At 46.9% G+C, this 16,404-nt stretch overlaps 1 protein-coding gene across 1 annotated transcript in view; it reads right to left on the bottom strand.

Moving 5' to 3' along the window:
* Window positions 1–1,228: 1,228 nt before the first annotated feature.
* Window positions 1,229–16,404, bottom strand: part of GPR179 (G protein-coupled receptor 179) — a 44,640-nt gene continuing 29,464 nt past the window's right edge. Inside the window, exons 10-11 of the mRNA XM_088143466.1 lie at window positions 15,471–15,617; window positions 1,229–7,147 (exon numbers count right to left, since the gene is read on the bottom strand). Of these exons, the coding sequence (XP_087999592.1) occupies window positions 1,997–7,147; window positions 15,471–15,617 (5,298 nt within the window). The 3' untranslated portion in view covers window positions 1,229–1,996. The remainder of the gene's footprint in view (window positions 7,148–15,470; window positions 15,618–16,404) is intronic.

Here is a 16,404-nt window from a genome sequence, read left to right as displayed (position 1 = left end):
ACTTGGATCAGTAACCTGGTTCAGAATAGGGTAGCTTCCTAAGCAATATCCAGTGTGAACTGAATTTGCATTATAAAATACGCTCCTGGATTTTCTTTTGCAGTCCTCAGGATTTTCTTCCAGAGTAAAAATAATAATAACTGCCTCTAATTGAGCTTGACCTCTAGTGTCTACCGTGCAATTTTCTTGGCAACAGTATGGAAATAGTTTCCCAGTACAAATCTAGTTTTTTCAACTTCCTAGTCCAGCCCCGGGGCTTCTTGTTGGTCTCCCATCCAAATACTAACTGAATAAAACCCTGCTTAGATTTCCAGGATAAGCTAAGGGTCATAGCAAGCTTGCAATTCAGGATTTCAGCCAAGAACAAAATTTCTGCAGGTATCTTCCTTTGTACCTCCAGGCTGCTTGCCTTTTTTGTTTTTTATCCTCTCATATGCAGATAAATAAATAAATAGGAAGCGTGCATGATCCAAAGTACCAGCCTCTTCCTTTTTTAAGAAGTTCACAAGAATGTCTTTGAGCCCCACATAGACACCCATACTTTTAGAAAATAATACAGTTGGTTGCAACCCAGTAGGCATACTCATTTAGCAATGGCAAATAAACTGAAGAGCAGTGGTTGTAGCACCAGTTTGCCTCCCCCGGCTTTTGATATTTTGTTACTGTACATTCCTGCCATAGCAGCTACAGTACTTTATAAACAGGCAACTATCCCCATGGAAGCTATTTTGTGAAAGTATGGGCAATGTGATGTCCATATTCCAGTGTGAGCGCTGGAATAACAAAGGTTGCTTTTACTTAAAGTGGAAAACCTGTGGTGCATGGATCATGTCACGTTTATTCTGAACTAGTTATTTTGCTGTGTGTTTTTTGACCTGACTTCAGGTGCTGGTTTTAGCCTTGACAGCCTTAACATATTAGAAGAATAAGCCAGAGCTGAATGAGGCTGAGAGACCAGCAACAGAGGCTCTGTTCTCTGGCAGTTTTAAGCCTTACCTAATAGCTAATAGCTAATACCTAAACTCTTTTTCAGTGGTGGGCCCATGCCTTTGGAACTTTCTTCCTAGGCCAGTGTTGTCCAAACTTGGCCACTTTAAGATGAGTGGACTTCAACTCCCAGAATTCCCCAGCCAGCATGGCTGGCTGGGGAATTCTGGGAGTTGAAGTCCACTCATCTTAAAGTGGCCAAGTTTGGACAACACTGGCCTAGGCAGTTCCCAGGTATCACATCATCACTCTTGACTTTTTAAAAAGTCCCTGAAGTCAGCGCTTTCAGTCTGCATTTGGTACATGAGTAAAATTAGCTACTCTGTGTGTATTTTGCTCTGTGTGCAATTTATTTCCATATTTTATTAAACCTGCAAACCACCCTGTAAAGCCAGCGTATCCTAGAAGGTTAGTTAAAGGTCTTTTAAGTAAATAATGAACCAGTAGGTAACATTTTGCAAACCAAAAAAATAATTACTCTCTCTTGATTATGGTTAATACCATTATCCATTAATGTATGCAATAACCACTGATGTATGCAAGTGTCCTTCTCAAATAATCCCCTGTTCATCCTTGTTTAAAGCCTATTTTCACTGGATGCTTTTCACTGTGAGTAGAATTGTTACTCAGATGGTATTGTTCACAGACATTTGGTGTGCATGGTCTGCAGTGGCTGAAAGAACACACAATGGGATCTGTATATTATATGTTTGTGTACAAAGAACAACATGTAGATTTTCACAGGTAACTTTGGGTATTCTTCAACCAAAGGCAGAAATGTACAACTTTTTTGGGGTAATAGCAGTCCACCTGTCTGGCCACAGCTTTATCATCCAAACATTACAGTATATTTTCCTTAACAGTATATAGTGAGCATTATCACCACAGTTAGTACTCTACTGTGTAGATGTTTCCTTTTTTTTAAATCTAGAAAGTGGGTTTATTTTAAACCATTTTGCATCCAGAAGCTTTTCTCAGAGTATCTAAGCAAGTTCTTAGTTTTGTCCATTCAGTCACAATCCCAAGGACAGATACCTGATGTGACTCTGCTAGGATCTTCTGCTTCCTGAGCCTCTGGCTTCAGCTCTGTTTTGCTTTGGGCCACCACATCAGGCATTGAACTGGCTTCTTCTGCCTCTCCTAGGCAGGCTTCTGAGACCTTTTTGCTGATTTTTGCAGAGCCTTTTCTGATCAGTGTAGAATCTTCCTCTGCTTCCCAAGGGAAGATGTTGTCCATGGAAGTGTCTTCCTTGCTTTCTGATGAAAGGATCTTGTTTATACCTTCTGGCTGTGCCCTTGGAAGACTGCGGCACAAAGTCTTGTGCCCAGCCAAACTCTGCTGCTTGCTTTGCGCTCTTTTCCCAGTGTTTGTTGATACCTCTGTTCCTGCTTCCCATGGACAAATCTCTCCCTCATTGGATGCCTCTGATTGATTGGCTTCTTGAGGGGAAATCTCCATCTTTATGTTTTCTGTGCCATCAAACTTCTGTGAAGAAGTACTGGTTACCATGACATTTGCAGCATCTGTACTCTCCCATTGGAAGTTAGACTGTTGAGAATTGCTAGTTTCCTCCAGAGCTTCTGGTGTTTTTGTAGGGTTTCTTGAACCTGTTTTCACATTCCCTTTGGAAGTCCAACCCATGACCCTACTTGATGTCCCCTTCTCAAGTGGAGCCTCAGTGCCTTCCCAGGGACATACTTCAGCCTTCATGGTAGCTCCAGCTTCCTGCATTTTCCATGGACAGAATTCTGTTTTTAGGCTTTCAGCATTGTCCAGTTTTATGGACAGATCTAAACTTTTATGACTGGGTTTTACTGTGAGTATGTCAGTATTTTTCTGGGAAGAAACTGAACCTTGCTGGCTATGGGACTTGAATTTTTTAGCTCCCATTCCTACCCAGACTTTCTTTAAGCTTGGACTTGTCAGTGTTTTGCCTTTTGAAACTCCACTGACATCCTGTCTTAATATCCCATCATTGCTAGATGTAGGTGCTGTTTCCATGAGGCATATTTCAGCCTTGCCACTGGATTGTTCTTCTTCCACTTCCCAAGGACACACCTTTGCTTTTGAGCTTTCCGCATTCTCTGATTTCTTCAAGCCATCTTCGGGCAATGCTGGCCTTTGGCTGCTTACTTGTTCCGAGCTCTCCCAAGGACAAATAGACTCTCGTGAGCTGCTTACTTCCTCTTGTCTCTTCATCTGCCTCATTAAAGTTTTGGTATCTGCTTTATCATTGGAAACCTGTTCTGACTCCTTTATAAAGGTACTTTCAGCTGGTGGTCCTTTAGCTGCAGTCCAAGGGCCTATTTCAGTCTTAACATCTGTCTGAAGCTTCTGGTATTCCCATGGACAAATCTCTGCCTTTAGACTCTCAACACTTCCAGTTTTCTTAGAACTAATTTGCAACAGATCTAGGCTTTGGGTGCTTTTTGCAGGTGACTTATCAGTACCCATACTTCCCGAAGGAAAAATAGATCCTTGATGGCTTTTTGATTTCTTTATTTTTTTAAATGCTATTTCTCCCCAAACGTTCTTGGAATTTGGACTTTTTAGTGCATTGCCTTCCTTTTCTTTGCAAAGCACACTTGGGACTTGTTTTAGTTTTCTGGTTTTTAATGAGGCCATGGCTTCTGTCCATGGACATATTTTCACCTCTTCTGAGGTTTCCCATGGACAAACATCTGTCCTTAGACTTTCAATGCTATCAGATTTCTTTAAGCTAGTTTTGCAGAGAGCTGGACTTTGGTCACCAGATCTTGCTGAAGGTTGCTGAAGCCCCGTGCTGTCCCATGGACAGAGGTCTTCCTGTAAGTTGCTCAGTTTTTCAATCACTTTAGACAAACTCACTGGGGAAGTACTTTTGCAGCCATCATCCACTTTGGAAGCGTTTTCTGTGGCCACTTCCCAAGGACAGACTTCTGCCTTTAAGCTCTCTGTGCTATCAAAGTTCCTTGAAGGGATTTTGGAGAGCATGCTGGGATCAACACTGTCCCATGGGCAGACAGATTCCTGGAGATTGCTTACCTTCTCTATTATTTTAGAAGGGCCTGTTTCATTCTGTAAGATAGTCTCATGACTATCCCTATTTTCCCAAGGACACACTTCTGCTAAGAAGCCCTCTGTACTGCCAGTTTTGGGGGAGTTTAGACTTTTAACATTTGACTCACATGACAGTTCATCAGTGTTCAGGATTTCCCAAGGACTGCTTGTCTCTTGTGAGCTACATGCCTTTTCTGGAGGCTTAGACACAATGGCTACAGTCCTTTTCATTGCTCCTTCTGTATCCTGATTGGAAGCTCTTTTATTTGAAGGTACCAATGTTTCCCAGGGGCAGATTTCTGCTTTAATGGCAACTTCAATGCTTTCAGCTTCCCAGGGGCAAACTGTTGCCTTTCGGTTTTCCAGGCTTTCTGAGTTCTCTGAGTTGAATTTGGACAGACAAAGGTTCTTGGATGTAGGCTTGACCAATAAATCTTCACTGACCATGCTCTCCCATGGACAGATAGATTCCCTATTCTGATTGTTTCCTTTTGCAAATGCTACTTCTTTAGTTCCCTTTTTCTCCTCTCTGGAGACTCCACTTACATTCTCCTTAAGTTCTCTTTCTGATGTTGAGGGATCTTTATTTTCCCAGGGACATACTGCTGTTTTGAGATTTGGTTCTTGTGTTTCCCAAGGAGCTATCCCTGCCATTTTCCTCTGAGAACTGTCTGACATCTCTGAGTAGATATTACTCAGATCTAAACATTTTGCAGTTGTCTTTTGCAAAGCATCCTCCAATTCTGTACCTTTCAAAGGACAGATCGAATCATGCCATATGTTATCTTCAGGTGTTTTCAGAGGATTTGATGCTTTCCATATAACATCTTTGGAAGGTTCTCTTTTAACCTTTTCCAGAGGGCATGAAGCCACTTCACAGGGACGTTCTTCTGCTGGTTCAGTTTTTGAAGGACTAACTTCTTTCTCAGTATTACCAATACATCTAGGTTTCTTTTGGTCAATGTTGGATAAATCTAGGCTTTTTTTAGACTCTGCTCCTAAAAATGGTTCCTTAGTATCCCAAGGATCGTGCTGACCACACGCCTTCTCTAGAGTTTCAGGTGAAAGAGCCTCTCTTAAAGACCTCTCTTTTCTGTATTCATCAGAAGGCTTCCTTTTGTTTTTTTTTATTGTCTCATCATGTGGCAAGGCACCACTGATTTTCCAGGATTTTGTGTCACTTTTGTTGCTGGATATGGCATTTGCCATTTCCCAGGGACAAATATCAGCTTTCTTGTCTGTCTCTGAAATCATTAACAAGATGTTAGAAGTTTTATTCTCTCTGTTTTGATCTTCTGTTGCCTCTCTGGGACACAGAGATACCCACTGGTTCTTGGTCTTTTCCAATCTGATAGGGGAGATCTCCTCAGCACTTTTGAAAGCTGTTGCTGCTAGGTTGCTCACTCTGTCCTGGACATCTTGGTTCATCTCCCAAGGGCACAACTCAAGGGCTCTGTTTAGATTATTCTTCTCTGAGCTAGGACAAGCCTCTTCTTCCTCATCCCAAGGGCAGATAGCTGCTTGTTTGCTGATTGGCCTTGCCCTGCTATCTCCAGGATTCCTAGAGGGTACTTCTTGCTTTGATGATCCTTCAGTAGACATTAAAGCTGTTTCTGCCAACTTGGGTTTTCCACTGATGTCTTTCTCATTTTTGGCTTCACTGCCCTCACTGTTCTTTGCTGAACTTATGCTTCTCTTTATCTTTGAACGGTTGAATGCTTTAATGGCCATACCTAAGCTTTTTATGGAGCTCTTGGGAATGAGGCTTTGGGATTGTTTCTCAAGAGAGCTGTTTTGATTATCTGAATCACTCACCTCTACATCTTTCTTGCTTGGAATGGGCATTTCCATAACCTCCCAAGGGCAGACTTCTGCAGCAATGGAGGCTAGCCTAGTTAGTCCCGCTGGAGAAGAAGGTGGCACGCTATCTTCTCCATGCATAGTCTTTTCCATTTCAGTTTTTAATGGAGAATACTCTTCTGTTTTCCTTAGACATATGTTAACTAGCACTGGAATATTTTGGGGTTCCTTTTGAGGAGACTGAGCAGGATGTCGCTTTTGATCATAAATATCCCAAGGAGCTATATATTTCCTTTCAAGGTTGTGAATCAAACTTTGCTGCCTGATGGGAGGTTCAGGTGGTGCCCTCTTAATGGCATGGTGTCTTCTCCCAGGCAAATCAGAAATGTTGATGCTGACGCTCCTGATGGGGGCAGATGTTACATGCCTCTCAGCTCTGCTTTCTAATGGTGTTGATGGGGCTGTCACAGCCTCCCATGGGCGCATAATGTGCTTGCTAGAGCTGCCACCTTCTAGAAGGTGTCTCTCAATTTTTTTTGCTGTGTTCTCTATCTGGAGCTGTTTCACCACTATTTCTGAGGCTACATCACAGGATTCAGCATGTCTAGAGACCTTACTTTCTGTCATGGTATCTTCCACTGCTGCTTTTGTGTCTTTCTCTTGGGAAAGTTTACGGATATTTTCTAAATAGGCTGTGCTAGTTAGCAGTGAGGCATTTTCTTTTGCATTGCTGGCAACACTGAGAGATTTCTGCAGAGGGGAGTGCTTGGGGTGCAGAGATTTCTTATCTGCTAACAGGTTGTGAGTACTGGCTGACTTGTATACTGGAGTGGCTGAATCAACAGAGTAATTGTCAGATTTCTCTGAGGTTTTCTTGGCTAGTTTTTTCCTCATAAGTGAGTCCAACAAAGAAGCTTCTTTGCCACTGTCATGTCTGGTTAGTACACTGTTCCCCTTGACATCCCTCCTATAGTCATAGGTACTATGGGATTTCTTCAGTGGAATCCCACCTTGTGCTTGGAAGGCCACCTTGTGCTTGGAAGAGAAGTCCTCTTTCAATTTCATACTCAAATTTCCAGAGCCTGAGCCTTGTTGCTTGTAGGACTCAGAATGACTTTGTCTTCTTCCACTGATAGACCCATCTTTCTCCTCCTTGCTGCACTGGCGGGATATAGACTCAGGTAACTCTGTGATACGTTTCATCAGAGTGTGGCCTAAGCCCCTCTTTGAACTTCTCTTCTTCTGAAGATGAGGGTTGTTTACCAGCATCTTCTTGGTCTTGTGAACTTCCAGCTGTGTATAAAGCTTTTTCAATTCATCCTACATGTTATGTGTAGGGAGAGGGGGAAATACGGTAAAGGGCAGGGGAGCACAGATAACAGAAGAAAAATAAAACACCTTTTCAATCAAAAGTATAACAATAATGAATTGTGTCCTCTGGATGGAATGACAACATGATTGGGTTTACTAAAGTATCTTTTTCAATTGCTTAATCTGTATTCTTAGGATGGCTCTTTATTCCTGGATTAAATGGAATATTCCTGCCATGAATCTACTACTCCATGCTGCTGCTTCTACAAGGCCTTTTTTTAGATGGAAAGTACAGGTAGTCCTCGACTTATGACCACAAATGGGACCAGAACGTCTATCGCTAAGCAATGTGGTCATTAAGTGAGTCACACCCAATTTTATGACCTTTTTTTGGCTATGGTTGTTAAGCAAATCACCAGTCATTAGGTGAATCCAGCTTCCCCCATTGACTTTGCTGTTGATACCCCCTGGGAAGGTTGCAAATGGTGATCATGTGGCCCTGGGATGCTGCAACTGTTGTAAATACATGCCAGTTGCCAAGTGCCCAAATTTTGATCATGTGGCTGCAGGAATGCTGTGATGGTTGTAAGTGTGAGGACAGCTGTAAGTCACTTTTTCAGCACCATTGTAACTTTGAACAGTCGTTAAACAAATAGTCGTAAGTCGAGAACTACCTGTAGTGGTTGAGAAAAAAAGATTGGTGGGACAGATGTCTTCTGTGATGGAGCAGCTTTGTTCAAGTATCTGGTATGATTGTGCATGACCTCTGGTGGGCCAGGGATGGGGTTGGCTCCTCTATCCTGGACCTTCTTGATCTCTCAGTGGCTTTGGATAATATCCTGCTGCACTGACTCAGGGGGCTGGAAGTGGGGGGGGCACTTTTCTGATGGTTCTCCTCCTTCCTCTGAGGCCAGTTCTAGTTGGTGTATGTGTGTGTAGGGGGGAGAGATATAGCCCTAGGCCCCTGATTTGCAGGCCTAAGCTCTGTCCCCATATCTATTTAACTTCTACATGAAGTGCTGGGTAGGTCATATGTTGGCATGAGGTCACATATCATTAAAATGATGGTGATACTCAATTATGCATCTCTCTGCCTTGGAATGCTCAAGCCATGACATTGAGATTCTTTCTCAGAGCCTGGGGGCTGTGAGGGTCTAGACAGGGAGGGCCAAGCTTCAACTCAACCCTAGCAAGACCAAGTGGCTGCGGGTTTTAGTCCCTCCCCCCAGATCTGGACAGTTTCCATTTGTTAATTCCGGATGGCCTTACACTCCCCTAGACTGAGTTGTTGCACAATCTGGGGGTCCTCCTGGACTCACAGCTCCTGCTCAAGAAGCAGATGGCAGTCATGGCAAGAAGGCCTTTGTACAAAGTTGTAATCCCAGTTGCATCCATTCCTGGACTGGGAGATTCATTCATTCTTAATCATTTCCCACTTAGACTATTGCAATGCACTTTACATGGGGTTGCCTTGAAGGGCATTTTGAAATTGTAGATGATATGACCATGCACTACTACTTTGTGAGCTGCACTAGTTTCTAGTAGGCTTCTGGGTGCAATTTAAGATGCTGGTTATCACCTATAAACCCTACATGGCATGGGGCCAAGATATTTGAGGGACCGCCTGTCTCCAAAGGTTTCTGCCCATTCTACCAGATCCTGCAGGGTCCCTTCTCTGTTGCAGTGCTTGCCTTGTGGAACAAACTGCCCCACTTAATTTTGGCAGCCTTGACCCTGTTGGCCTTTTGGGACACCTTAAAAACTTGGTTCTTCTCTCAGGCCCTAAGATGAGGAGATTAGCAGAACCTGATTTGCATTTTTTTACTTTGAAAGACAGATTTTTTACCTGCCTTCTTTTACTGTTTTTTGTCTTGTTTCCATACGTATGTTCCTGTTTTTAGGCTTGTTAGTCACCCACAATTATTTAAATTTGCAAGATAGATAGATAGATTGGTCAAGAGATAGATGATAATGTGCAGTTTTACAAAGTGCAAAACTGAGAAGAGGCTTAGTTGATTTGGGGGTGTGAAAATGAAGAAGATGAGTGCTGGCAGTTTGTAGCTCACATCAGCAACAGCATTCAGACTGTATGTGATTCAGAGCAGGAAGTAGCCCTGAAAGAAAGGGTGAAATGCTCTTTGTCTGCCCCAGGAAAGGAAAGGGCTTATTTCAGTTTAGCAGGAGTTCAACCTCTCTCCCCCACCCCACCATTCCTCATCACCTCTATTCCCACCTATAGCCAAACCCCCAAGGAGAGACAGGAACCTCAAACGTATTGCATAATCACCTTCCCACTGTGAGAAGGCAGGGAGAAGTGAGGGCCTCAAACGAACCATGTTTGCTAGGGGAGAGCGCTGTGCACCATGGGGCAGCCTTGGGGGGACGGCAGGAGGGAGGATGGGCAGAAGGCACACTCGCACCAGAGTGGAGAGGGACGGCAGGAGGGAGGAAAGACTGCAGGCAAGAGGCACGTTCGCTCCAGAGTGAAGAGAAACGGCAGGGGGCGGCTGTCGGGTCAAGTGGGGATTGGAATGTGTATTGCGCTGATTGGATTCGGAAAGTGGAATGTCTGCGGTTTTGCGGTTAATTAGCAGCGCTTCGGGGCGGTAAAAAACGTGAGATTGTGAGCCAAGCCCTCGTAGGAGGGGGAGGACAGATAGGGGGTATAAAAACCTGTCAGACCTTGCTTCGGGGTTCCTCCATTGCTGCGGGAGGGACCCACCTTTGCAAACGTGCCCAATAAAAACTTCTGTCTACTGGATAACCGAACCCGTGTCTGTCGTTTTCTGACAAAATTGGCGAGCCAGCCAGGAGTCCTCGACGTGGACCGGACTGTGGGGAACCGGTGAGTAATCGGCCGTAACACCCCGTTGAGGTGTCTCCCGTTTTCCCCGGAGTCGGGTCCAGGACGGGACTCCAATCGCCAGTCAGACAGAAGTAAAGAGGAAGTCGGCCGACGAGGGGACCTCCGGGAAGTCTGGTGAGTACAGCCTACCCATAATCTCGGGGAGATTAGCGTGGTTACGAGGCGTTGGACGCCGCAAGGGGACAGAAGAGTCCGGGACCTTCTGTAAGGTGGGAAACGTAGTCAGGAAGGATGGGTAAGGCGCAGAGTAAGAGTGTAAGGCCAGGGGCCAGTGGGAAAAACGCAGTAGGGGGAATCCCCACGGATTCTCCATTAGGACAATTGTTGCAACAATAGGAGACACCCTGGTTGTGTCCATTCACCAGGGGTCTGGAAAAACCGACCATGATAACTTTGTGCACTAAAGAATGGCCAAAATATCCACTAGTGGACCCCGAATTCCCCTACCATTGGGATACTCTTGGAATCCCCAGTAATTACTGGGTGACCCAACTAAAAAAAAAAAAACTACATTGTGGAGCATAAAATGTTAACACAGGAACCCTATGTGGAAGTCTGGTTCCATGTTCATTGGGAGGGGCCTCGACCCAAGTTAGCCAAAATTTTTGTCCAAAAAGAACAGGAAGATGAGGAGGACCTCTGGCTGACTGGACCTCAATGGGGGCCGCCACCTCCTCCTCCTCCTCCTCTTCCTACCGCTCCCCCTCCGGCGCCCCCACCCTATCCCGGGCTGCGGAAAGAGCTGGACCAGCTGAACCAAGACATTCAGAACTTGCCCTTTATTCTAAGGTCGGCCAGTGCCTTCCCCGTCCGGGAAGTCCCGAACAGAACGAACGCACAGGGGGTGACTGTCACCAGTTACGTAACGGTTCCCATCAAACCCAGTGAGTTGAGGGAATTAAAAAAAAAGACCCTCCCTCGTATGCAAGAGAACGCCCATACCGCCGCCGAACAATTGGAACTTTTTCTCGGCCCGGTGGAATACTCCTGGGGGAACTGAATTACATTTTAGCCCACCTCTATACGCCAGAAGAGAGGGGCCAGATTTGGCGAGCTGCGCTCGGGGCTTGGGAGCAAAGGAATGCAAATGTCCCAAATGCCCCGGCCGCAGATACTAAATTCCCTCTGGCAGACCCAAATTGGGATCCCAATAATGCTGAACATCGGGAGAACATGAGAGGAGTTTCCCCCTGTACGACTAGGGGGGTCATGGTTCCCCAACCGGGACCCACGGGGAACCCTTGGTAAACATCACGGTGGGTCCCACTGGCGAGGAACAGCAGTTCCTCATGGACACCGGAGCCTCTCGAACATTGCTGTGCCAACCGATCCCAGGGATTGCGAAATCCCGGGGCACGTCGGTATCGGTGATGGGGGTGGGAGGCTCTCCGGTCAAGGCAGATGTACTGGAGGGAGTGAGACTGGAGTGGAATGGGAAGGAGGTAACTGCAGATGTGTTACTGATCCCACAGGCGAGAGTGAACTTGCTGGGAAGGGATCTAATGGGTAGTCTAGTAGTGGAGCTGTGGAATGTGGAACAGGCAGAAAGGATGTGTTTGTTGCGAGAGGTGGACGTGGAGGTTGTGAACCCTGAGGTATGGGCAGGGGAGGGGGGGGGCGGGTCGGTTTCGCATCGCCCCAATTAGCATCCCCTTGAAACCAGGGGTGACGGGTTTGCGGCAAGCCCAATACCCGCTGTCCCGGGATGGGAGGCGTGGGCTGAAGCAACAACTGAGATGGACGGTGCTGCCCCAGAGGTACACCGAGAGCCCCCTCTTGTTTGGACAGGCATTGGAAGAGAAACTCCAGGGGTTCCGGGCCCCTGGGGGTTCTCGGGTGCTGCAGTATGTGGATGATTTGTTGGTGTCTGGAGAGAAGGAAGTAAAGGTGAGAGAAGACTCAGTGGCTTTATTGAACTGGTTGGCTGAGGAAGGATTGAAGGTGTCAAAAGGGAAGGTCCAATTTGTGGAAAGGGAGGTCAAGTATTTAGAACATGTACTCCGGAAGGGCGAGAAGTTGATTGATCCTTCTCGGATACAGGGGATAATGCAGTTGAAGCCCCCTCATACTAAAACGGAGGTGCGGCGGTTTCTGGGTCTAGTAGGATATTGCCGGCTATGGATAGATGAGTACATGAGCAAGGCTCAGTTTCTGTATGAGAAGTTGAAAGGATCATCTGACAGGGTAGAATGGACAGACGGGGACACAGAGAAGTGGGGAGAATTACGAAGGAGCCTGGTGACGGCCCCGGCTCTGGCTCTACCGAACTTGGCCCCCCCTTTCACCTATACGTTACAGCCCATGGGGGAACTGCCATTGGAGTGCTGACTCAGAGACGGGCTGGGAAATATCAACCAGTGGCCTTCCTGAGCAAAGCCCTAGAACCAGTGGTGAGGGGATGGCCGACTTGTGTGCAGGCAGTGGCTGCCGCTGCTGTGCTAGTGACAGAAGGGAAAAAACTCACTTTTGGGAGCCCCGTGATTGTCCATTCAACCCATCAGATCTTAAGTGTGCTTAGTCAGCAGGCGGCTGCTTGGATGACAGAAGGAAGGATGTTGAAATATGAGACAGTTCTCCGGATAAGTCCTGATGTGGTGGTAGGAACAGACAGGAATTTGAACCCAGCGGAGTTTCTTGCGGGGGAGCGGAAAGAATGGGAGCCGGCGGAGCACGAGTGCTCCACCCTGTTGCAGCTGCAAACAAAGACCCGGGAGGACCTGCAGGAGGTCCCGCTGGAGGAGGGTGAGGTCTGGTTTGTGGATGGGTCTAGCCGAGTAGAGCAGGGACAAAGGAAGTCAGGATATGCGATAGTGACGGTGGAGGGAGAGACAATAGAGAAGGGGGCACTACCAGCGGACTGGTCGGCTCAGCTGTGTGAAGTGCACGCTTTGAAACGGGCACTAGAGTTGGGAAAGGGAGTGTCCCTCACCGTCTACACAGACTTGCGATACGCCTGGGGAGTAGTGCACACTTTCGGGAAAATTTGGCTGGAACGGGGTTTACTCACAGCTGCTGGAAAGGGAAGGTTGCAGGGAGGAAGCAGGTCATTGGGTTACAATTGAGGGGACCCCAGTAGTGAGCCGTGCTGACATGAGGGGGATCGTGGAGAAACTGCACGAAGGGTCTCACTGGGGGGTGCAGGCTTTGATAGACACTGTAAAGCCGTGGTACTGGAGCCTGGGGGTTCGATGGGAACTCCACACCCCTTGGCATCCTGACTCCAGTGGGAAAGTGGGAAGGGCCAACGGGGTGTTGAAGCAACATCTCACCAAACTGGGATTGGAAACAGGGCTACCTTGGACAAAGACACTTCCGGTTGCCCTGCTTCGAATGCGGACAGCCCCTCGCAAGGATGTGGGGGTCTCCCCATTCGAGCTGATGATGGGAAGACCTTTCCTGGCTCCAATGGGAGAGCCTATCCCCGAGCTAAAGGATGCCTTCCTGAGAAAGTATCTCTTGGTACTGTCACAATCTCTCTTGTCTCTAAGAAAACAGGGACTCCTCGCTCAACGGCCCCCTTGCTGAAAGACCAACACCCCCACAAGCCAGAGGATTGGGTCCTGATAAAGACGTGGAAGGATGAGAAGCTGAAGCCGTCTTGGGAGGGACCATACCAAGTTCTCCTGACAACTGAATCAGCGGTTCGGACCTGACAGGGGGGTTGGACCCACTACCATCGGGTTAAGCGAGCTCCCGACCCCCGACCATGGACTGCCCAACCGGGAGACGGACTCAAAGTAAAACTTAAAAGGAACTGAACTAAGGCAGGGGAGGAGATGACCAACATAAAGGCGTAGAATTGGCACAGACAGCTGATGATCCCCGTGGGGGGGGGGGATGTTCTATCATTTTGGGTCTTCTCCCATACCAAGACCCTGGACTAATCAAAGGCAAATGGCTCTAAATCTCTTGGGGATAACCAATGCAACTCAATGTGTATATTTCAACAATACCCAGAACCGTACCCCCCATTGCCCTCAAAAGGTCCTGCTTTCACTTGTGGAGGGGTCTATAATATCCCTTACGCCTCAACCCCTCTATACCTACCTAAAGGTTTCTTTTTGTTATGTGGACATGAAGCTTACACCTATGTTCCAGCCTATAGTTCAGGGGGCCCTTGTGCCATAGGGCGCCTGACCTCTCTATATGCCCTGCCTCCAATGCAAGCGCACCCATCAAAAGAAAAAGAAAAAGGGAGCTGCCATCTGATTGTGAGAGTGATGTGACACTCTTGTCCAAAACAGAAGCCATGGCTCTGGCCCTCTCCTTAGTAGGGGTTCCTGCACTAAGCGGAAGAACTTATCTGGACCTAAGGAAGGTGGCCTGCCTCCTGGCTAAAAGTGTCAACCTTACATCCTCTCTCATTGCAGCCCTCACTGAAGAAGTCACTGAGATCAGGAGGGCGGTCATTCAAAATCGGATAGCTATAGACTATCTCCTATTAAGGGCAGGACAAGGCTGTGAATCTTTTCAAGGTCTTTGTTGCTTTAACCTAACCAACAATGAGAATTATATTGAAGCAAAACTAGCCAAGTTGAAGACCTTAGCCTCTCGCATATCCAAGGATCCAGAGGGATGGAATTGGTCGTGGCTCACTAGTTGGTTACCTAACTTTGCTTGGTTAAAACAACTTTCTGTACTAGCCATTGGCTTCATTGCCTTACTGGTCCTAGTATGTTGCTTAATGCAATGCCTCCCTGCTTGTGGGAATTACCTGTCCCAGTGTGTGAAGCCCCGGGTCCGGGACGAGGGAGCAATCCTGTTAGCCAGGTTTGAGGCCCAACAGAGGCGTGAAAAGAAAAAGGGGGATTGTGAGAAGGCAGGGAGAAGTGAGGGCCTCAAACGAACCATGTTTGCTAGGGGAGAGCGCTGTGCACCATGGGGCAGCCTTGGGGGGACGGCAGGAGGGAGGATGGGCAGAAGGCACACTCGCACCAGAGTGGAGAGGGACGGCAGGAGGGAGGAAAGACTGCAGGCAAGAGGCACGTTCGCACCAGAGTGAAGAGAAACGGCAGGGGGCGGCTGTCGGGTCAAGTGGGGATTGGAATGTGTATTGCGCTGATTGGATTCGGAAAGTGGAATGTCTGCGGTTTTGCGGTTAATTAGCGGCGCTCCGGGGCGGTAAAAAAGGTGAGATTGTGAGCCAAGCCCTCGTAGGAGGGGGAGGACAGATAGGGGGTATAAAAACCTGTCAGACCTTGCTTCGGGGTTCCTCCATTGCTGCGGGAGGGACCCACCTTTGCAAACGTGCCCAATAAAAACTTCTGTCTACTGGATAACCGAACCCGTGTCTGTCGTTTTCTGACACCACCCTTTTGCAACTAGCATTTATTTAGGGCAGTGAAGGAGGAGCTTTTTTGTTTGATGTTGATTTGCTTCAGGAGAAAGACTGCAAAAGGCATCTCTTACTCTGCACTGTTTCTGGCATAGCTAGCGTCAAAAGAAGGTCCTGAGTGTTCCACCCACCCGAATGTCATCGGGGTCAAGGCTGTGCTCACTCCACGCCGAGGTGATGCTGCTGTTCAAGAAGGATCCTGAACGCCTCATGTCCAATTCATCCTCATACACCTCGGCAGCAATTTCTTCCCGCAAGGGTGACCCTGCATGCAGGAACTGTGTGGAAGAACACAGAAGAGAGGATGTTGAGGAAAAGATAATGGGGAATGTTAGTTTAGATCTCTGACCTGTCCCTAATGCAGAGAAGCAATACAGTAAAGTTGAGGCCAACTTCTGCTATGGCTTTGCCATAGGTTCACACAAAATGCAAAGCCACCAAATATGGTCTACAAGCCACAATGGCTGGTTTCATAATATCAAGCTATGTCAAGAAACTCTATTATGGATTAGCATAATGTGTGAATCCTGCCTATTAGAGCCTGAAGCACCTAAGCATTGGGCTTGAACTCCCTTTGGCCATGTTGGTTGGGAATAAAAGAGTTGGAGTCTAATGTAATTTGAGGGTACCCACTTGCATTTTGTTCTGCTTCTTACCTTAAAATCTTTGGTACTCATTTTGGCTGGGAATATACAATTTATTATGCCTGTATATTGCACTTCCCATTTTAAATGGTAGCTCTGTGCTGAATGCCTCACTTAACAATAACAATAATCTGTCTCAAATTATTTCTGCCCATCCCACATGCTCTAGCAGGATGAGCATGTTCCAGGTTTCTTTCTGGAAGCAACATTATCAGATGGGACTTAGGAGGCACCTGTCCTTTAGAATGATCTCCCCTTAAATTCAGTTGGCCCGAACTCTGTTAGTCTGCAGGATGGCTTTAAAACCTTAGTTTTCTCCTAGAATGGCCAGGATGATAGATGAGATATCAGCCCTTTGAAGTAGTTCAGACAAGAAGCATTGACCATGAATACTAACACTATTGTAAGGTTATAGTAACAG

This window comes from Python bivittatus, unplaced genomic scaffold (genome assembly GCF_059951505.1).
Source record: "Python bivittatus isolate LINGU-HERP-01145 unplaced genomic scaffold, Pbiv_v1 ctg000410_np1212, whole genome shotgun sequence".
Lineage (NCBI taxonomy): Eukaryota > Metazoa > Chordata > Lepidosauria > Squamata > Pythonidae > Python > Python bivittatus.
The sequence above is the reverse complement of the archived record's forward strand: the minus strand, read 5'-3'. Positions and strand labels throughout refer to the sequence as shown.